The sequence below is a fragment of the Vulpes lagopus genome, chromosome 2, assembly GCF_018345385.1.
Source record: "Vulpes lagopus strain Blue_001 chromosome 2, ASM1834538v1, whole genome shotgun sequence".
In the NCBI taxonomy this organism is placed as follows: Eukaryota; Metazoa; Chordata; class Mammalia; order Carnivora; family Canidae; genus Vulpes; species Vulpes lagopus.
In genome coordinates, this window is record NC_054825.1 from 158,345,790 (window position 1) to 158,367,914 (window position 22,125).

At 49.6% G+C, this 22,125-nt stretch overlaps 1 protein-coding gene across 1 annotated transcript; it reads left to right on the top strand.

The window, feature by feature from the left end:
- Window positions 1–5,633: 5,633 nt before the first annotated feature.
- On the top strand, window positions 5,634–21,752 carry CACNG6 (calcium voltage-gated channel auxiliary subunit gamma 6). Its single transcript, XM_041737139.1, has 4 exons — window positions 5,634–7,164; window positions 11,682–11,756; window positions 14,164–14,301; window positions 21,147–21,752. The coding sequence occupies exons 1-4, from the start codon at window positions 6,834–6,836 to the stop codon at window positions 21,383–21,385; spliced, it is 783 nt and encodes a 260-aa protein (XP_041593073.1). The 5' UTR covers window positions 5,634–6,833; the 3' UTR covers window positions 21,386–21,752.
- Window positions 21,753–22,125: the final 373 nt, after the last annotated feature.

The window sequence follows — 22,125 nt, forward strand, 5'->3', positions numbered from 1 at the left end:
GGGGCGGGGCGGGGCGCCCCTCCCTCCCCGCGAGCGCGCTGGACACTGCTGAGCCTGCCCCGCGCCCCGCGCTCGGCTCGGGACCCCCCAGGGCGGGGGCCGTTGGGGGGGGCGTCGTGTTTTATTTTTTTTGTGGGATGGGGGGAGGGGGAGGGCTGTGGAGTTTTTTTGCAGTTTTGAGATGTTTTCTTTTTAATGTTTTGCTGTGTGCATGTGGGGGCGGGGCGGGGGGAGGGAGGGACTCCCAGCCCAGCCCAACTCCTGGAGAGGGGCGCTTAACACACGAATATATAGTTCTACCTACAAACTATATATATGCCCTATGTAAAGAGGCGGAAAGGTGAAGAGAAGGCTTGCGGAAAGGCAAAGTAACAAGGAATGGACGTGGGCATTCATTCATTTTCATTCATTATTCCACAAGGGTTTATTAAGTGCCTGTTGTGTACCAGGAGGGCCCCAGGGAGGGAACATCACGGGCACTGAGTGTGACTCGTTCATTCATTATTTGAAATGTATTTGTGTACATAAGCACTAGGCATTGTGCTGGATCCCGAGCCTACAGAAGGGAGCCTGCAGACGGGGTCCTCAATGGCCTCATAGAGTTTGCATCTTGTGCAGGAGACAGACATTAATCAAACAGCAACTAGTATATACAAACAGCAAGTAACAGTTCGGACACAAGAGAAACCCGAAATGCTCTGTCAGGGAGGTGTAACCCAGTTTAAAAGGAAGGAATATTTTAGCTGACATTGAAAGGATGACCAGACATCAGCCAAGTGAAGCTGGGGGAAGTGTCTCAGCCAGAGAACAGCATATGCAAAGGCCCTGGGGCAGGAAGAGCTTCCAGGGAGGGCTAAGGTGTAGTGAGGCAGGTGCAGATGGGACAATACAAAGCTGGAGATGTAGACAGAGCCAGGCTGCCCAGGGACTTGTAGGTTAGGTCAGGAGTTTGGATTTCATTCCGAGGGCAGCAGGGAGCCACAGAATGGCTTTACACAGAAGCATAATGTGAATAGGGTACAAAAGGGAGGCAGGAAATCAAAGATGAGAGAGGCTGAAATTCAGCATCAAATACAGGCACTGGCCCTTGAAACCCACATTCCCCGGGAGGAAGCAGATAATCACATAAAACACTGAAGCACAGGCCCGGTGTCTGGTGTGCAAGAGAAGCTCTGTGGGACTTAGGCATTTGTGTTCATTCATTCATTCATTCATTCAGCCCTTCACTCATTGACGTTTTTGTGCCTCTGGCACCATATCAGGCAGTGTGTTGGAATCAGGATCCCCTAGGGATGAAACAGACCTTACCCCTGCTCTCGAGAAGGAGGAGTCAAAAACTGCAATCCAGGCAGGGCTACTGGTGCTTGACAGGGACCATGATGGACACCTTGACCAGAGAACAGAGTAACCGAGCTCCAGGAGTGGGCTGTACTCAGGGAAACTTTCTGGAGAACAATGCCCAGCCAAGGTTTAAAAAGAATGCATAGGAATCTGCTGAGTGATGAAGGGGGTGACTCAGGCAAAGGCCAGGGGGAGTGGCATAGCGTGCTGTATTTGGGACAGGCTTCACAGTTCTGGGACCCCAGACGACAGGGTGAGGGTGGGAGGTTTGGGCAGAACCTAACCTAGTTGAAAGGTGCTGGAGTTCTGGGCTCAGGAGTTTGGGCTTTGTTCTGAGGCTAGTGAGGAGAGACAGGAGAGTTTTGAGCAGCAGAAGTGCAGGACCCGATGTGGGTGTTAGAAGGAGCCACTTGGGAAAGTGGTGAACGGGGCTGATGCTGTGGGATAGGGGAGAAGAAGGTTGTAGGTGAGCAAAGCAAGGGCTGTGGGGGTGGTGGGGGATGGTTTTGAAGGCCAGTGAAGATTCAGAAGGGGCGGTGCATAGTGGCTGTCCCTTCATTTGCTCAGTAAATACTCCCCAAAGTCTCCTGTGTGCCAGGCCCTGTGCCTGGTGATGCTGGGGGTTGGAGATGCCTCAGACCCTGCCCTGCCCTCTAGGGCCCCCAGTCTGGTGGGGAGACAGCTGCAGACACAGATGGGAAGGAAGGTGGTACAGGGGCTTTGGTAGCCTCTGCCCTAGTGACTTGAGGCAGCAGAAAGGGGCAGAGCAGAGGGGGGATGGGATTTGACTGGGTGTTGGGAGGTCCCCTCAGGGGCCCTGTGGGTGGGCAAGAAATGGGGAGAGCCTGGAGGGCAAGGGACCAGGGAGGAATCCCCTGGGGGCAGTTTCAGGGAGCGTGGGTAGAAAATGTGGGGGAAGGAATACAAGACAGGAGCACTGAGTGTAGGGATGCTAAATGGAGAGACAGGACGAAGAGAGGCAGAGCCAGAAGAGACAAGTTGGGTAGGAGGGGAGATTCTTTGGTGGAGGAGGAGGTAGAACTGGTGGGGGGAGTGGATTCTAGAGTCCAAAGGCCAGAGAGCAAGAAAGAGGTGGAGGATGGGTACAAGGCAGGGGGAGTTGGGGAGGAGGGGCAATGGGAAGAGGGAGCTGGGGGAGGAAAGGGAGGGGAAGAAGGATGAGGACATAAGAGACCAAAACTGGGAGACTTACAAAAATAGGAAAAGTTGAAGACACTGCAGGTGACCCAGAGAGGACAAGAAGAGGGGCAGAGAGGGAGCAGAGGTGCACAAATCAGAGGAGAGATGTCTCAGAGACACACAAGGCTGCATAGTGTCGGAGAGGCAGAAATGGAGAAAGATTCAGAGATCTGCCCAGAGGGAACCCTGGAGACTCGGAAGCAAGCACAACGGACAGGATAAGAACGACCCACTTCTTTTGTTTGTTTTCAGTATTAGTATTCGAGAAGTATTTATTGAGTGCCATGCCAACCTGGTCTGGACCCAGGCCGGGCCTCGTACATGGCGGTGGGCAGACGGTCAAGGTCCTGCTCTTCTCGAAGCCCAGGACAGACAAATAAGAAACATTTCAGTTACTGAGAAGTGCTTTAACACTAGGCAGGATGTGGTGACGGTGAACAGTGATGGGGCAGAGATGGCTTTGGATGAGGTGTCCCAAGAAGACCTCCCCACAGTGGCAACGTTTGAACAGATATGGGACTTGTGACAAGGAAAGAAGGGACAGGACAAGCACTCGGGCCACCAAAGGCAGTATAAAAGCTCTGTGGGAGTCATGGGTTTGGGAGGAGCCCCCGTTGCAGGCACAATAATGGGGTGAGCAAACCTGGGTGAGGACAGAGTGTAGGCTGAGTGCCCATTGGGGGGTCCTGGTAAGAAATTTACATTTTTCTAGATCTCATGTGAAGCCTTCGCAGGGTTTTGAGCACAGGCACGACATCATATTTTTATTTTTAACAACAACAACAACAAAATAACAGCACTGTATAGTTGTGCTGAGACTACATTATGAGTAAAAAGTGGAAATAAAGAGTTAGGGGCTGGTGTCCTTGTCCTCTCCGGGCTGATGGTGGCCTGGACCAAAGTGGCGTTGGTGAGGATGGAGAGAAATGGAGGAACAGGTCTGGGAGCTTGGGGGCTGAACCCACAGCAGGGGTAAGTGGAGCACAGGCAGCAGGACAGGAAGTGAGAAGCCAGAGTGACGGAAAGAGGAACTCTTAGTCAGGCTTGTGCAGCACCAAGCTGCAGTGTGTTGCCTGGAAGGGCACCCGGAGCAAGGGATCAGGATTTGGGCGGGAGGGACCAAGTCATCCTTTGGACACGTCAAGTTGTAGATGCCTGCCAGAAAGCAAGGCGGGGTATCCGGTAACTAGGCGGATATGTGAGCTTCGGGGAGAAGCCATGGCTGGAAATGTAAGTTTTGGAAACATCAGCATATAGGAGAATTGAAAGCCATGGGGCTGGATGAGGTGACCTAGGAGGAGAATGCTGACAGGGAAGTGACCCTGGCAGGAGCCTCACCCACATCCGTGGCAGAGGAGAAGAGGATGTATCAGAGGGAGTCACAGGGGATGACCACGAGGTAGGCAGAGGCCAGGAGGAAGTAGCCAGAGGTGCTGAGAACTGGACAGAGAGCCCAAGAGCCAGAGGACAGCAAGGTTTGACCTGGTGAGAGGTCATTTCAGTGCAATGGTAGGGACCAGAGCCCTGCTTGTGTGGAAGGAGAAAGAAAAAGGTAGGAGCCATGTTTTTGGCATGAAAATAACGAGAGCTTTCATTCCAAAGAAAGTTCATACCTTTTCTGGGAAAAGAGAGCAACAGGATGGAAGATAATCCTGCATCTCAGTGCAGGTGGGCAAGCCGGGTGAGGAGGGGAAGGATTTAGGAGACAGGCAGTGTACTGCACGGAGCCTTGTCTGCTCAGAACACTCTGGTGCCCCTTTAGGTCCCGTTAAGGTTTGGGAAGTCCCAGTGGGGGAAGGAAGGAACAGGTGTCACTCCTTCCAGGAGCCTGGCCATACAATCTCACAGCTGCTGGTCAGGAGACAGGTAGTGAGGCCAGGTAGGATGTACAGGGAGGCGCGCTTTGAAGGGAGCACCTTCCCCAGCGAGGGGGGGACGTGTCTGTGTGTCACATCCCATTTCATCCATCTGTCCACCCTTTTAAGTCACCTGATGCACATCTCCCAAGGCTCTTGTGTACCCAGTCCTGGGCTGGGCAATGTTGAGGACACAGATGAGTTCCTCTGGTACCCCGGCCCTGCCCCAGGCTGGTGGGAGAGCTGCACACACAGTCACATTCCAGGGCAACTCATGCTCCAATGCAAGCCACACAGGGCGCTGTGCACGTCCAGAGCAGGGTGGACAGGGCCAGGGTGCAGCAGAGCAGCTGACCACAGACGAAGGTGGTGGAAGGTGGGTCCCACCTGGCCCGTCTGCACAAGGGCTGAGGGAGGGGGTAAAGGGGGGGAAGGTCAGGCCCTGCTGCCATTCCACATGGCTGTCCCCGTCCCTGCCCCCGGGGGGGCTGAAACTGCATGGAAGGTCCCCCGGAGGTGCCCTGTCTAATAAACTCGATGACGAGGACTGTGACTCTGGTTCCAGTACCCCTGACACCCAGCTTCTCCCTGACGCCTGCCCTTTTCACCTCTGGGGTGCTGAAGACACCAAACCAGAATCAGTTCTGCCAGTCATCAAGACCCAGGGATCTGGGCCCCAGTCTTCTGCCCCAGGGGTTGGGCTTCTAGCCCCTCCTCCCTCAGACCAAGGGTTCAGGCCCCCAGCCTCATTCCTCAGACCAGGAGTCTGTGGGCCCCCAGCTCCTCCTCCCTCAGACTCAGGGATTTGGGCCCCCAGCACCAAATCCCTCGGACCAGGAGTCCTGAACCCCAGCCCCTCCTCCTTCAGACTCAGGAGTCCAGGCCCCAGCCCCTCCTCCCTCAGACCCAGCAATTCAGGCGTCCAGCCAGGCCTGCTCCGGAGACCAAAACTCCAGGTGCCCTGCCCTGCCCCGTCTCCTGCCACCCTGGAGATGGGACCCTCGGCTCCCGCTTGCCCCTTAAGGAAATAAGAGTGCGCTCAGGCTCTAGTCGGGTCAGGATCCCGCCCTCAGGCCCTCCTCCCGGGACAGCCTCCCTCCTCCGCCCGCGTCCCCTTAAAATACCCGAGGTCCCTATGGCAACAGGCGCTGGGCGACAGGTGCGGGTGTTATTTACGGGTCAAGCCTGAAATAGCCGGGGAGGGCAGGGGGTGGGCGGGAGAGGCGAGCAGAGGGGCCGAGCGGCCGTCCGGGCGGAGCAGGCGGCTGCGTGCAGGACCCGGCGGCTCGGAGGCGTCGCGGAGCTGGAGCCGGGGCGGCGCGGAGGCAGGGGAGCCAGGGGAGCCAGAGGGGGCCCTGCCCGGGAGCCCGAGGTGGGCGGCCTGCGGGAGGCGGCGGGCCTGGGGCTGAGCCTGGAGCGGTCCCGGCCCCGCAGGCCCTGGGAGCCCGGGGGAGGGGAGCCGAAGAACCCCCGAGGGACGGACGCAGAGTCCCTTCCGGGGTCCTGGTTGTCCTGTGAATCCTGGGGGGGCCTTGCCCCTGTTTCCTGAACCTCAGTGGGGACCACAGCCCCTCCCGCTGACCCCGCAGGGACTCCAGGTCCCCCTCCTGAGCCGGGGGCATCCCGCCAGCGCCCTTTTCTGGACCCCACTCTCTCTGAGCCACTAGTCCCTTCTCTGAGACCCAGGAGACTTTCTCTGATCTCCTCTGAATGGCCGGGGAGACACCCACCCCCTTTTCCTGAAGCCAAGCCAGGACTCTGCTGTCCCCTTCCGTGATTGTGGGGGGTTCCACTGCCTTTTTGAGGCTCCAAAGGAGTTCTGATCTCCTCTTCTGTACCCCAGAGGGGACCCACCTTCTCCCTCCAGACACTCTGAGCCCAAAAGGAAGCCGGAGGCATCTCCTCTCAAACACTCAGAGGATTTCAGCAACCTTCCCTGGGTACCCCAAACTCTAAGCTTTTGTGGGGTCCTCAGATCCCTTTCCCCAGGACACCCAGCTTCCCTCTGGTGATTCCTCCCAGTGGCAGCCCAAGTAGGGGGTGACTCAGCTAGTGCCCAGGCCTCCTTCCTCTGGAGCCCTCATGTCCCCCTCCTAGACACCCAGCTTCTAGCTCTGGGCCTTTGGGGTACCTTGCTTTTCCTCTGGGTCCACCTTCATTGCTGAGTTTCTGTGGCCTCCCAGGCCCTCCACTGATTTAGAGGCTTTCCCGGCCAGAGGCACTGTTTTTTCCTCTTCTAAGCTGCAGAGGCACCTAGACTCCCCCGCTGGAGGTTCCAGGGAAGATTCAGATCTTCCTTTCTTGGAATCCATTGGAAACTGAGCCCTTCATCTCCTTCAGGACCCCAGCCTGTCCCCACTCCCCACCTTAGGGCCCCTCCTCAGCTCTGCCTCCTTTGCACCTGTTCTGAGCCCCACCGGGGCCACAGCCTCTGGGATGATGATGTGGTCCAACTTTTTCATGCAAGAGGAGGACCGGAGGCGGCGGGAAGCTGCGGGCCGGCGGAGGGCTCAAGGGCAGCATCAGCTGACCCCCGAGCGGGAGGGGAAGATCAAGCTGGGGCTCCTGCTGAGCGCCGTGGGCGCCACGCTGGCTGTGCTGGCCGTGGGCACCGAGTTCTGGGTGGAGCTCAACACGTACAAGACCAATGGCAGCGCCGTCTGCGAGGCTGCCCACCTGGGGCTGTGGAAGATGTGCACCAAGCGGCTGTGGCAGGCCGACGTGCCGGAGGGCAGAGATACCTGCGGCCCCGCAGAGCTGCCTGGAGGTGAGAGGCCACGCCCCCAGCCCGGGAGTTGTGCCCCAAGATAGTGAGAGTGGTGGGGGTAGGAGAAACCCATACCCCAGAGAGAGCCTGAGTCCCAGGAAGAGAGCTTGGACCCTTAGAACCCCCCCCCCCCCAATACCCACATCAACCCGTGCTCCCTGTAATATCCTTTGCCCCAGGCACAAGCTGTGTGTGTTGGCTGGGGGGGTGGGGTGGGTAGAAGGTAGGAAGGAGAGAGAGGACAGTCTGTACCTCCAGACTAGTCTGTACTGACCATCCTGTACCCCCCCACAAGTGGCCTGTTCCAGCTACATCCTGTGCCTCAACTTGCCTGTACCCCCAGACTAGTCAGTACCCTAAAGCTAGCCCACCCTTAAATCAGCCTGCATCCCCAGACCAGCTTCTGCCTCCAGACAGTCAGTAACTCTCAGACCAGCCTGTATCCTCAGACCAGCTTGTACCCCCAGAATAGCCTGTAGCCCCAGACCTGCCTGTACCCCTACACCAGCCTGTATCCCTAGATCTGCCTGTATCCCTAGACCTGCCTGTACCCTAGACTGGCTTGTAGCTGGAGGCCAGCCTGTGCTCTAGACCTGCCTGTGCCCCTAGACCAGCCTGTACCCTTAGGCCAGCCTGTGCCCCACACCAGCCTGTATCCCTAGACCTGCCTGTACCCCTAGACCCGTCCGTACCCTAGACTCACTTGTAGCTGGAAGCCAGTCTGTGCCCTAGACCCGCCTGTGTCCCTAGACCAGCCTTACCCCTAGGCCAGCCTGTGCTCCAAACCATGCTCTGACCTCCAAAGCTCCTGTACCTCTAGCACAGCATGTGATCCCAGTCATTTCTGCGTCTCCAGACCAGCCTGTATCCCGAGAGAGCCCGTGTTCCCTAGAGAAATCTTGTACCTCTGCATGCAGCCTGTGTCCTGAGACCCAGCCTGTCCTCCACATTCAGCTGGTGCCCTCTGTCTGCATTCCCTAAAAGCACCCGCACTTATTGAGACAGCCTGTGCCCCAAGAGAGAGCGTTTGGATTCCTGGGGTCAGCTTGCTTCTCCCACACTGGAGGCAGGCCACACTCCCATCCTGTGAGCCCTGGGGAGACAGACCATTCTGATGCCTTCCCCAAAATGGAATCTGTGCCTGTTCCCCACTATTGATTCCACCAAGCAGACCTCTTGCCAACCACCCCTCAACATCCCACCAGAGACCCTGTGCTTCTAAGAAATGTGCTGCTCATTTCCTGCCCCAGCACCTCTGAATGCCCAGACTGAACCCTTCAGTCTTCCTTATTTTCTCCTCCAGATACCCCACACCGGTCACTGTTGTGCAGAATGGACTTTCACCCCTGGCTATGCCAGAGAGCTATCCCATACCTCTCACTCTCCCTGACAGGACATGCCATGCCCTCTACGTATACCAGTGGGACATCCTATACCCCTTGGGAATGGGAATGGGCTCTTGCTCCACATCTACTGATCCAAGGAAACTAACACCCCTCATGGTCCATCCAGGATGTCACAGGCTTGGTCACACAGATGAGATCTCCAACACTCTGCTCTCCAAACAACATCCCATAACCTCAGTGTCCCTCAAAGAAGATCTTCTATCCCTGGGCTGTGGATGGGATTTCCCTCCTCAATTATCCAGATGTGACATCTTACATCCATAGGATCCCCAATAGGATGTCCCAAATCCTTGATAGCAAAGTGGGATGTCCCTGTAGTGTGAGGCACCCACCCACTCAGCATCCAGATTAAATACCACTTCTACAGATGGGCTAATTTTTTGTTCCTCAGAGCCTCAAGCAGGAAGTTCCCAAACTTTTGCAAAATGGGATGCCCTGGTCATCATATGCTTGTGTAATTTGCTGAGATGCTTCTGTAGTGCCTAGGTTCTGTTCAAAGTATTTCATATGCATTAACTCGTTAATCCTCATAGCAACCTTATCAATAGTCACTAATTATCATCCCCATTTTAACAGAAGTGAGAAATGAGGAGTGAGGAATGTTTAGTGGCTTAATCTATGTTCCCAGGCCAGTCATCTGGGATTTGAGCCCCGATTGTCTCTGTTTTTAACAACTATACTGCTTTGCATCTCACAAGGTCCTTGCTGCCCTGGAGAGGCTGCCCCCATTCCAACCTCACCGCATAAGGCAGGACTCCTCACATTCCTTGTTATCCTCCTATGGGTCTTCAGAGGACCATCTCCATCATCCCACACTCCTGACCCTGCTGCCAAGGGACCCCAAAGGACCCTCCAGAAGCTCATCACCACTTCCATTATCTCAGAAATATTCCACACTTTGCTCTGCCTCAAAGGACATCCCATACCACCCTGGGCTGCAAGGACAGGGGAAGGGAGGGTGTGTATGACCCATTCTACTCTTTTCCCGAATGGGATATGCCATCTGGAGTCAGAGACGAGATTTTCTAAATCATTAGTAGCCAAAATGGGAGGCCAGACAGCCCACACTCTCTCAGAAAGATGTACCACACCTTCTTACTCTCTAGATGGGACTTCACATTTCCCTCATGGATGAAGACCATGTGTCCCCCACTGACTGCTACCAATAGCATCCTCACCCTTTGCTCTTCTGCATGAAGCATCCTTTACTTCTTGCTGCTGCAGGATTGCTGTTGCAGGGTAAGGATTCCCGTCCCACTGCTTTTGATGGGACCCCTCACGTCCTTTGCCTTCCCTTGGGCCATGGCTGCAGCATCCCACCACCTCCCCTGACTCAGCACTTTATTTCTCACCCCTCCACATCCTCCTTCAATGTGGAAAGTTCCTTTCTTCTTCTCCAGACACACCACCCGGTCCCTCTTCTGCTTCTTGTACCCATCTTATTGTTGACCTCTCTCCTCCACCCCTCTAATGCCTCAGTTTCCCCATCTGTAGAAGGAGAGAGAGTATTGGGCTAGGTGAATTTTTTGGAAGTTCTGGTTGCAGGGATCCCTGGGTGGCTCAGCGGTTTGGTACCTGCCTTTGGCCCAGGGCGCGATCCTGGAGTCCCAGGATCGAGTCCCACGTTGGGCTCCCGGCATGGAGCCTGCTTCTCCCTCCTCCTGTGTCTCTGCCTCTTTCTCTCTCTCTCTCTCAATAAAAACAAATAAATAAATCTTAAAAAAAAAGGAAGTTCTGGTTGCAAAATGAGGTTTAGGAAGTGCCCTCGTCTTTATAAGGTTTAGGTATCCTTAGACTTCACGTTCACAAAATTGGACAACTCTTACTCTTCTTTGGTTTCCATCATAATTGTCACGGGCCTTTCCAAGAGCCTTCTCGTGAGTTATTTTACATGATATTCTCCCCCCCGCCCCACACCTTCCTTTCTAACTCGGCTCTTTACTTGTGTCTGATATGCATCCACGAATATATATTTTAACTTGGAAATTATGTAGCGTTATTTTATATCTGTCTGTGTTTTAATTTACATAAATGATATCATGCTGTGGATTTTTCCCCCTGTTTTACGATTTTTTCCCCTCAACACTTTCTCAGATCTCCGCATACTGCTTTCTGTTATTCTAGTTCATGGCTACCACATGCTGCAGAGATTTGCACAAGAGGGCATCCATCCCATCGACTTGATTCCCCTAGAGATGGATCCTTGGGTTGATTGACTTCCTGTTATTTACAAACAGTGTTGCAGCAAATATCCACATATATGTTCCTGCGTGTAGTTTTTGCCTGGATGCATACCCAGAGAAGAAATTGTTGGGTTATCGGGTATATACATACTTTATTTCATAAAGTACATCAGAGCACTTTCCAAAAAGACTAGTACCAGTTTATGCTTCCAGCTGTTTCTTATCCTTCCCGTGCTTGATATTATCCTTTTAATATTTTCCAATCTAATTGATCTAAAGTGGCTCTTCCCTGCTGATTTAAGTTGCTTTTCTGTGATCCCTGGTGAGGTGGAGCATCTCTTCATATACTTGTAAGTCATTCAGGCTACTTCTTCTGTGAATTGACTATTGCCGTCCTTTGCCCATTTTTTTTTCCCCAATTGGTTTCCCTCTCTTTTCTTGCTGACCTGCAGAAGCTCTTTGTGTGTTCTAGTTCGGAATTCTCTCTGAGATGACAATCTCTTCTGAGTTTGGTAGCCTTCTGTTCCCTGTATTTTGGTGTCCTTTGTTGAATAAAGAGGATCATCGTTTCTAATCCCACTTGACCCTTGGCAAACTCATATGATGGAGCCAGGAAAGAGACTCTTATCTCATTTTATAGAGAGAGTCAGAGGCACCAGAGAGGTCAATAGCCCTCACAAGGCTGCAGATATGGACCTCAAAGCTCCAGACTGGAATCCTAACTCCTATATAACTGGGTGACGGCAGATGGTTTTTGCTTCTCTGAGCATCATTTTTCTGCTGTGTTTGTCAGGGATGTGGATGTCCTATTTTTAGGCTGTTAAATGTTAGTGACTGTTAAATGAGTATGAGTATGTTAAATGTCCAGTCCCAAGCTTACACTAGCAACTTCCATGTCATAACCTCTTTCTCTCTACTACTCCCATAGAAGCAAACTGTACCTATTTTAAATTCTTTACCACGGGGGAGAATGCACGCATCTTCCAGAGAACCACAAAGAAAGGTGAGAACTCTACACTGCAGTGGGGTGGCGGGGGGCGGGGGGGATGCTGACTGTACCAGTGGAGTTCTTAATGGCTTTGGTTTCTCTGTTTTGCCCTGGGGAGGTCCCATCTTTGGGGGCAGGTGGTTCCCCAGAGCTCCATGCCTGATGCTCTTGCCCCAGCTCTACCTTTGCCACATGCTATGTGGCTTTGGACAAGTCACAACCGCTTTCTGTAGATAGCACTTTAACATCCTAAGCATGTGCATCTGCCACAGACTAGGCATAGGGCTGCCTGTTTCATTTATAAGAACTCCAGTCCTTTGCATGACCCTACAGGGCAGGGGCTTTATTTTCATCTCCCATGTGAGAAAACAGAAGCCCAGAAACGGTTACATTTACTTTTCCCAGGAAGTGGCAGAGGCAGAATTCAAACCCAAATAATCCTGCCTCTAAAGCAATGCTCTCCTATAGAATCTTCTGTGAAATGGAAATGCTCCATTTCTGTGCTGACCAATATGGTAGCCACTAGCCTAGTGTGGCTGCTGAGTGCTTGGAATGTGGTTGGTGTGATGGAAAAACTGTTTTTTAAATTTGGGGTTTTTGTTTGTTCTGTCCAGCATGGAGCCCGATATGGGGCTTGAACTCAAGACCCTGAGATAAAGACCTGAGCTGAGATCAAGAGTCAGATGCTCAATTCACTGAGCCATACAGGCTCTCCTAAATTTTGTGTTTTTTAAAAATATATTTTATTTATTCATGAGAGAGAGAGTCAGAGACATAGGCAGAGGGAGAAGCAGGCTCCCTGTGGGGAGCCCGATGTGGGACTCAATCTCAGGACCCCAGGATCACTCCCTAAGCCAAAGGTAGATGCTCAACCACTGAACCACCCAGCCATCCCGCCCCTAAATTTTGTTTTAATTTAAATCCATTTATTTATTTATTTATTTATTTATTATAGATTTTTAAATTGTAGTTTGATTTGCCAACATATAGTATAACACCCAGTGCTCATCCTGTCAAGTGCTACCCTCAGTGCCCGTCACCCAGTCACCCCATCCCCCCACCCACCTCCCCTTCCACTACCCCTTGTTCGTTTCCCAGAGTTAGGAGTCTCTCATGTTCTGTCATCTTCTCTGATTTTCCCCACTCATTTTCTCTCCTTTCCCCTTTAATCCCTTTCCCTATTTTTTATATTCTCCGTATGAGTGAACCCATATAATGTTAGTCTTTCTAAGATTGACTTACTTCACTCAGCATAATAACCTCCAGTTCCATCCACATCGAAGCAAATGGTGGGTACTTGTCGTTTCTAATGGCTGAGGAATATTCCATTGTATACATGGACCACAGCCTCTTTATCCATTCATCTTTTGATGGACACTGAGGCTCCTTCTACAGTTTGGCTATTGTGGACATTGCTGCTATAAACATTGGGGTGCAGGTGTCCTGGCGTTACACTGCATCAGTATCTTTGGGGTGACTCCCCAACAGTGCAATTGCTGGGTCGTAGGGCAGTTCTAATTTTAACTCTTTGAGGAACCTCCACGCAGTTTTCAAGAGTGGCTGCACCAGTTCACATTCTCACCAATAGTGCAAGAGGGTTCCCCTTTCTCCACATCCTCTCCAACACTTGTTTCCTGTTTTGTTAATTTTCACCGTTCTTACTGGTGTGATGTGAGGTGGTAATCCATTTAAAATTAAAGGACCACATGTGGCTAGTGGCAACCAGTATGGTTGCCACATATAGTGCAACTCTTAAGACTTTACCCTTTCTGCTATAACCACAGCCTCTCCGTCACCCCAGGACCTTAGCATCCCTCCCCACCAGTAAAGGTATTGTGATCATGTCATGACTTTTATCTGGTCTTTGTAAGGAATTGATGAGATGATGTAGCTAAAACAGACTGTGTGATGCCTAGCACATAGTAGGCCCTTAATAAACAGTGGTTCCCACCCTTTCCACTCCTTTCTCTCTTTGTGCTCAGTGAGCTTGGTCAAGTCACTGCCTTTATGGGAGAGTAAATAATCACAATGCACCTGTTCGGCACATCTGCTGTGTGCTAAATGCTGCACTGGGCACTTCATATAAGTGATTTCTAACATACCTCCTTTTCTGTTGTCACCCACACACCTGCTGCCTCATCTGCTTCACCTGTAAGCAAACAGGGACCGGATCATAAGTAATGATGGGCAGTTTCCATTACCTTCTAATCCTGGCTGTGTCTCCTCTTTGCTCTGTGGCCTCAGGCAAAGCACTGGCCCTCTCTGAGTCTTAGTTCTTTCATCAGTGTAAGCAAAATTGGACTGGATGATCTACCTGAAAATTCTTGTCCAGTTCTGAATCTTCCATCTTCCTGGCTCTGGGTCCCTACAGGAGAGTTCTCCCCACTTCCTACATCCCATGTTCTCTGTTTCTTCCTTCCAGAGGTGAATCTGGCAGCTGCGGTGATAGCAGTGCTAGGCTTGGCAGTCATGGCCCTGGGGTGCCTTTGTATCATCATGGTGCTCAGCAAAGGCGCAGAGTTCCTACTCCGAGTTGGAGCTGTCTGCTTTGGCCTCTCAGGTGAGGGTTGGGAGCCTGGAGACTGAGGCAATTACATGCTGGGAGGTAAGGTGTCCAGGTACTTTTGCATGCTGGGAGGTTAGATCTCCAGGCACTGTTGCATGCTGGGAGATTGAATCTCCAGGTACTGTTGCATGCTGGGAGATAAGATGTTCAGGCACTGTTGCATGCTGAGAGCTGCGGGAAACCCATGGGCTATAATAGGCTCAAAAATGGGAGAATTCCAAGCTTTGTTGTTGCCTAGGGATTAAAGTATCTCCAAACACGATTTTAAATTTGGACCAAGGGTCTCCAAGGATTGTTGCATGCTGGGTTGTATGCTGGTGGTTGGAGGAAGCTCAAGGGTTATACAGGTCTCAAATATAGGAGAATTCTGAGCCCTGTTGTTGGTTGGGAATTGGGGGGTTTCCAGTTTGAACCTGGGACCTTGAAGCACTGTTGCATGCTGGGAAGTTGAAGGACATCACCAACCACTGTTGCATGCTAGAAAGCACAAGGGCTGTAGCAGGTTCAATGTGGGGGTTCTAAGGCCTGTTATTAGCTGGGAATTGGAAGGTCTCCAAATGCTCTTAGATTTGGAACTGAGGTCTTCTTTTTCTTTTCTTTCTTTTTTTTTTTTTTTTGGAACTGAGGTCTTCAAGGACTGTTGCATTCTTGGAGTTAGTGGTCCACAGATATAGGACATCTTGTTAATGTAGTCCTCATTGGATCAATGTTTTCTAAGGTAGATAGAAAGGTCATTAACTATATAAGCTTTCTTTATTTATCCTTTGTGTATTTACTGAGCACCTACTATGTTCCATGCCCTGTGCTAAGGGCTGGAGATATAAGACTAACAACAAGACAATAGTGTCTGCCCTCACAGAGTCTAGATTCTGGCAGAATTAGACAGTAACCAGTAATTACACATACAATAATTCAACTGTAATTGTGGTGAGAGTTATGATAAAGCATATTAAGGGTATGCATAGCAGTGAAGGTGTGTCAGAGAAACTCAGGGAAGGTGATATTTAAGCTGGTAATTGAAGAATGAATAGGAATCATCCAATCAAAGTGTGGTGGTGACAGTGGAGGTGGCAGTATTGGTGATGTTTGTTGTGGTGGCAGCGATGGTGGTGGTGATGGTGACAATGATGGTAGTGATAGTAGTGATGATGTTGGTGGTGATGGTAGTGATGATGGTGATGATGATGGAATAGGATATATAGAGGCTGTAAAAGACTTGACACATTTGAGGAACAGAATGAAAATCACAGCATAAAGCAGGCCAAATCTTGTACAAATGTAGATCATAGTCTTAACTAACAAGTGAGATAGAGCCTGATGCAAGATAAGAGAGACATAATGAGTCTTCAAGAGCATGAACATATGAATGGAAAACAATAATGGCCAAGTCTTATTATTTTGTTGCTTTAGAGATCTTCCTAAATAAAGGAAAAAATTCAGTCATTTCCTTCCCTTTCTCTCATTAATTCACGTGGTCTTTTTATTCATTGATACACAGACACATTATACACAACATATTTGTACATATATGTATATGAGTGTATAAGATAGAAAAGTGCTTTCCCTTATGGAGATTATCATCTGTTTAAGGACACAAAAATATCACAGATCATCCAACAATTACAAACTTCTAGGTAATATAAAGGAAAAAGAAAAGTAGATTTCTGTGAGAGTGCATAATGAAAGCACTTGATTTAGAGCAGAGAGTTAGAGAAGGTGTCCATGAGTTACCAAGTTAGACAGAGTTTGGTGAATTTAAGGTCTTGAAAGAAAGCCAGAGTGGCTGGAGCATGGAGAGTAAGGAGGATACTGGTATAAAACATGGATCAGAGGGGTGCCTGGGTGGCTCAGTTGGTTAAGTGTCTGCCTTTGGCTCAGATCATAATCTCCAGGTCCTGGGATCAAGCCCCACGTCAGGCTCCTTGCTCAGTGGGAAGTCTGATTCTCTCTCTCTCTGACCCTCTTCCCTGATCATTCTCTCTCTCTCAAATAAATAAATAAAATCTTTTTAAAAAGATGGATCAGGGAATCAACAGGGAATCAAAAGATCTATGTTGAATTCCCAACTTCTGAAGAGTTATGTGATCTTAGGCAAAAAAATTTTTGATCTTTGAACTCAAGTATTCTTATGTCCATGAACTCACTCATCCAAGAATCCATTTGTCAGGTATCCATCCCATCCATCCATCCACTGATTCATTAATTCCCTCCCACTGCCTTCTCTTCTTCCTTTTCCATTCTCCTTCCTTTTCTCCCTCTCTCCCTCCATCTGTTTTCCATCTGTTCATCCATCTAATCATTCAACAAGTATATTTTTATATCTAGTAAATGCTAGATGCTGTGCTAGGTACCACTGGGGATAAAATTATGAATAATAAGAGTACGATGGTCTCTGTTCTTGTGGAATTTATAGTTTGGTAGGAATTTGGTGCTGCTGTTATTATTGAACTCATACTTGGGTTATTCCAGGGGGTACCATGAAGGTGTGGATATAAAAGTGTTTTATAGAAGTCTCAGGCATGAAGTTTTTCTGCAAATTGTGCAACCAAATGAAAGTGAGGGAGTGGATTTGATGTTGTAAGTACCTTGGTTATATTGGGTATCAAGGACTGGGCAGATTGTGTTTCTAAGTTATCCTTAGATAAAGGGACAAATTTGGGTTATATTGTTTCTCTCCATAAAATAAATACATCAGGCATTGTTCATGTTTTAGAAATATGAGATAGACAAGCTTCCTGCCCTTGTGGATTTGTAGTTTAGTGAGGGAGACAGAAATTGGACAAACAGGCAATACTAATATATAAATTAATATATATTAATAATTATCAATTGTGATAAAAGCTATAAATGAAAAGAGTATGAGGGAAATGTATAATTGGGAGATCTGATATTGACTTCAGTGGCAGCACTCAGGGAAGGCTTCTCAGACAAAGTGTAATATAAATAGGGATGCATAAAGGTCTCTAGGCTTGAAAGAATTTGGTGCATTTAAAGACTGAAGGAAGTTCCACTCCCTACTATTATAGAGCAGCCAAGAGGAGGATAAAGAAGTAGTCAGGGGCCAGATCACGTGGGCCCTTCTAGGTCATACAAACGATGTCAGGCTTGATCAGGGAGGAGGTATAGTGACATACCTAATGGAATAGTCTATAGAGTAGACCAGGCTGTGCTCAAACCCAAGCTCCTCTTCTCCAGTCTTTAATGTTCCCATCTATAAAGTGGGAATGATGATAATACATACCTCACAAGGTCTGGTGGGAAGAGATGAGAAGTGAGAGCATCTAGTTAGATTCTTGGCGCAAAGCTAGTGTGTCAAGGCCAGGGGTCCTCAGACTACAGCCCATGGCCAAATCCTACCTTTCTATGCTTTGGGGTTAGTAATCTTTTAAAACCATAAATCATATTGTGGTTCCTACTTGATTCAAAGGCCAAGGGCAGCTTGGGTGGCTCGGCGGTTTAGTGCCGCCTTCAGCCCAGGGTGTGATCCTGGAGACCCGGGATCGAGTCTCACGTTGGGCTCCCTGCATGGAGCCTGCTTCTCCCTCTGCCTGTGTCTCTGCCTCTCTCTGTGTGTGTGTGTGTCTCCCATGAGTAAATAAATAAAATCTTTAAAAAAAAGGCCAATAAATTAACAATAAATTACTACCACTAGAATAACATGACTCCAGGGTCTTATGTGGCCTGGTTCCTGGCTACATGGGACTTCATCTCTTACCACTTGTTCCCTCTGTTCTGGCCACATTGGTTTCTCTGCTATTCCTTAGACAACCCAAGCTCATTTCCTCCTCAGAGCATTTTGCACTGCTTCCCACATTTTATTTCTTCATATCATTTAAGTCTCTGATCAAATATTACCTCCTCAGAGAGACCACTGTTGACCACCTGTCTAGAGTAGGTCCAGTACCTGCTGTGTCCCTACCTTGCCTTTTTTTTCCCCTATAGAATCAATCACTACTCCAAATTACATATTTGTATGTGTATTCATTTGCTCAGGCTGCCACAGACTGGGGGCTTAAAGATGAGAAATGTATTTTTTCACAGTTCTGAAGGCTGGAAGTCTGTGATCCAGGTTAGGGCAGGACCGTTTCCCCCCCCAAGGCCTCTGTCCTTGGCTTGTAAATGGCCATCGTCTCCCCATGTCCTCAAGTGGTCATCACTCTGGGTGTCTGTGTCATGGTCACCTCTTCTTGTAAGGACACGAGCCATTTTGCCCTACATATTGGGTTAGAGCCCTATTGACTTCATTTACATTTAATTCTTGCTTTAAAGACTCTATCTTCAAATATGGTCGCATTCTGAGAAACTACGGGGTCAGGATGCCAATGTATGAACCTTTGGGGGCACAATTCAGCCCACAGCAATACATTTACCTGATTATTGTCCAATTCTCCTTCTGGGATGAAGCTCCAGGAGGACAGGCCTTTGTTAGTCTTATTTATGTATTTTATAATGAGAGCTCAATTGAGATCTGTTGAATGAATCAAAGATGCATGAATTAGCAAAGGAATAAAGGGGACTGGAGAGTATCTCCCCCTTGTCAGGATGCTCTTCACCTCCAGTGTCCTAAGCTGAGCTGCATGGGGCCAAGGAGGCCTCAGAGGGAGCCACTGACTCACAGGACACAACTCCTGGCTGCATTCTCCAGGCCCTTGATTAAAAACTGCATAGGGAAGTGGACTGCTGGGATGCAGGAGAGTCTAGAACTTAGGTTGGGGCCGGACCCCAGGGTCTGAGAGACGAGGCATATAGGACTCATGACTCATGGATGACCATCAGATGGTCCTATGTGATCTGTCCCCAAACTGTCTTTGTATTTCTGTTATCCACTACTCTCCCCTTCCCATCCTCTGCTCTAGGTGCACTGACCTTCTTTTTTTCCCCCAAACACACTATACTTATTCTACCATAGGGCCTTTGCACCAGGCGTTCCCTCTGCTTGAAACAGCCATCACTTAGTTTTGTGCATGGCTGGCTTCTTTTCATCATCTAGGTCGTAGCTTAAATGGTGTTTCCTGATGACATCATCTTAAAGTCCCTGCCCCGCCCCCCTTGGGTGTCATTCCCCTTCCCATCACCCTGTTTTTATCTCCTTTCCCGGCACACATCACTCTCTGAAATTATCTTGTCCTCTCATGTGTTTATTTGGAAGTTACAACCTGGCAGCCCATAACCAGCAGTGACCCACAAATGCACTTTGGTGGACAGTGCAAAAAGAGTTCTCTGAGCGAATATTTAAAGGTTGGGTAAATTTCTATAAAATACCAATCATTAAAAAAAATTCCAGCTATCCTTGAAAAATCAGAAGGTTTGGCAATTGAAGCCCCCATGTCTGAAAGCTGTCAGCCAAAGCTGAGTTTTGGCTACTCCTTGTCATGTTTTCCACCATGCTCACCTGCCTCGTTGATTTATGCTTTCTCATAGTCTCCTGCATGGAATTTGAGTTTTACAAGCCTTGGTTTATTTGCTTCCCACCTGTCTCCTCCAAGTAGAATATAAGCTCTGTGAGGTTAGGGTCTTTGTCTGTCTTGTTCTTTCCTCTTTTCTGGCTGTTGTTGTTTTCAATCAAACTGCACGGCAACTTGACTGCTTTTCTTTTTGTTTTGTGATCCCTCACCTTTATTGGGGTATGACTAATAGGCTTTACTGGGGTGTGATTGATGAGTGGAAATTGTAGATCTTTGAGTGGGCAATCTGAAGTGTTGATATACATGCATGTTGTGAAATGATCACCACAGTCAGCTTAGCTAACACCACCTATCCATCACCCCACATGGCTGTCTTTGTGTGTGTGATGGGAACTCTGAGATCCAGTCTGTAACAGATTTTGAGTGTGCAATACAGTGTTGCTAACTATAGTCACCTTGTTGTACATCAGATCCCCTCAACTCATTCACCTTGCATAGTTGAATTCTGTGCCCTTTGCCCTACATCTCCCTGTTTCTTCTCCCTCCAGACCTTGGCAATCACTCCCTCTGTGCTTCCATGAATTTGACTATTTCAGATTCCACCATCACTCTTTCCAAAGCCTTGCTGGAATTTTTTATTTTTGTTTTTGTCTGTTTGTTGTTTAAGTAGGCTCTACTCCCAATGTGGAGCTTGAAATCATGACCCTGAGATTGAGTCACATGCTCTACTGACTGAGTCAGCCGGGCACCCCTTTTATTTATTTATTTTTTAAACATTTTTTAAATGGAGTCTTTAATTGATTTTTGCTATTCTTGATTCCGGGGTATGTATGTATGTATGTATGTGCGGTGGGGAGGGACAGAGGGAGAGAGAATCTTAAGCAGATTCCATGCCTTATGGAGCCCAACACAGGGTTCCATCCCCACAACCCTGAGATCAAGACCTGAGCTTAAATCAAGCTGGACACTTGACCAACTGAGCCACCCAGGCACCCCTGCTTGTTTTTTTTTTGTTTTTGTTTTTTTTTTAAGCAATAGACACATAACATGAAATTTACCATTAGCCATTTTTGTGCTTGGTTCTGTGGCATTTGGCGCGTCCACACTGTAGTGCAGCCATCTCCACCACCCATCTCCAGACTCTTTGACTTCTCTGTTTCCCCAGCTGAAACTCAGCCTCCGTTCCCCTGGCCCGTCCACCCCTGGTGGCCACCATCCTCCCTCCGTCTCTAACATTTGTGCTGGGTTCCCTTATTTACCTCCAGCTTCCCAAACTGTGCGTGTTATACAGTAGGTGTTTCATAAGAAGCTGTTAAATGAATGAGGTGGGGGCAGTCCTGGGGAGACCCCCGGGTTCCGTTCGAGCAAGCACAAGATGGGGTGTGTCAGGGATCCTGAGGGCCCCTGAGCACCATGTCCATCCTCTCCCCACAGGCCTGCTGCTCCTGGTCAGCCTGGAGGTATTTCGGCATGCCGTGCAAGCCCTGCTGCAGAGAGTCAGCGACGAGAACCCCCCAGCCCCTCCCCTGACCTATGACTACTCCTGGTCCCTGGGCTGTGGCGTGGGGGCCAGCCTCGTTCTGCTGCTGGGAGCTGGCTGCTTTCTCCTGCTCACCTTGCCGACCTGGCCCTGGGGTTCACTCTGTCCTAAGCAGGGGCCCCGGGACACCTAGAGCAACCACTGTGCCTTCTCAAAGCTCCTTCTAAACTCTTCCTTTTCTCCATTTTATCCCTCAACCCCCACCCCCTGGAAAAACCGTGTTCTCCTTGTGGTGGGGCTCACGTGGTTTGCACAAACCTGCCTCTTCTGCCTCATTGTTTCCCTTTGTGAATATGTTCTTTACTATAGCTGAATTGGGATGCTCGGGGGTGGGATGGGGAGAGGCTTTTTGCAAATGAGGGTCCCCAGGGAAGGCTGGGAGGGGACTGATGGGGTACCTAGGGGGTGGAGTGGAGGGATGAAGTCGGGGGTCTTGGGAGGGAGTTGGACCGATTCATTTCCCAGATCTGGATGTATTCACTTGTGGGAGAGACTTCTTCCAACTGATTTGAATCTTGGGGATATGGGGGAGGGGGAGGAGGGGAGACCTTTGGGTCTGACCTTGCTACAGTCGGTGTGGGATTAAAGATTTGGAAATTTAACAGCTTTGATCTGGAGTCTGTTTGGATGTGATTGTGCGCCCTGAGGTAGAGAGAAAAGTGACTGCCTCATGCTCTCTAAAAACCTGTGGCAGGCTACTTAAGCAGCCCTAAAGTCACATATCAACAAACCCACAGAAGGTGACAGGAAAACATAGCAGTTTTGAACACAAACATTGTGGGTCGAACCACATCCCTCCCAAATGTCTGTGTTGGAATCCTAACCCCCAGGACCTCAATGCGAGACCTGATTGGGAGAGAGTCTGTATGGAGG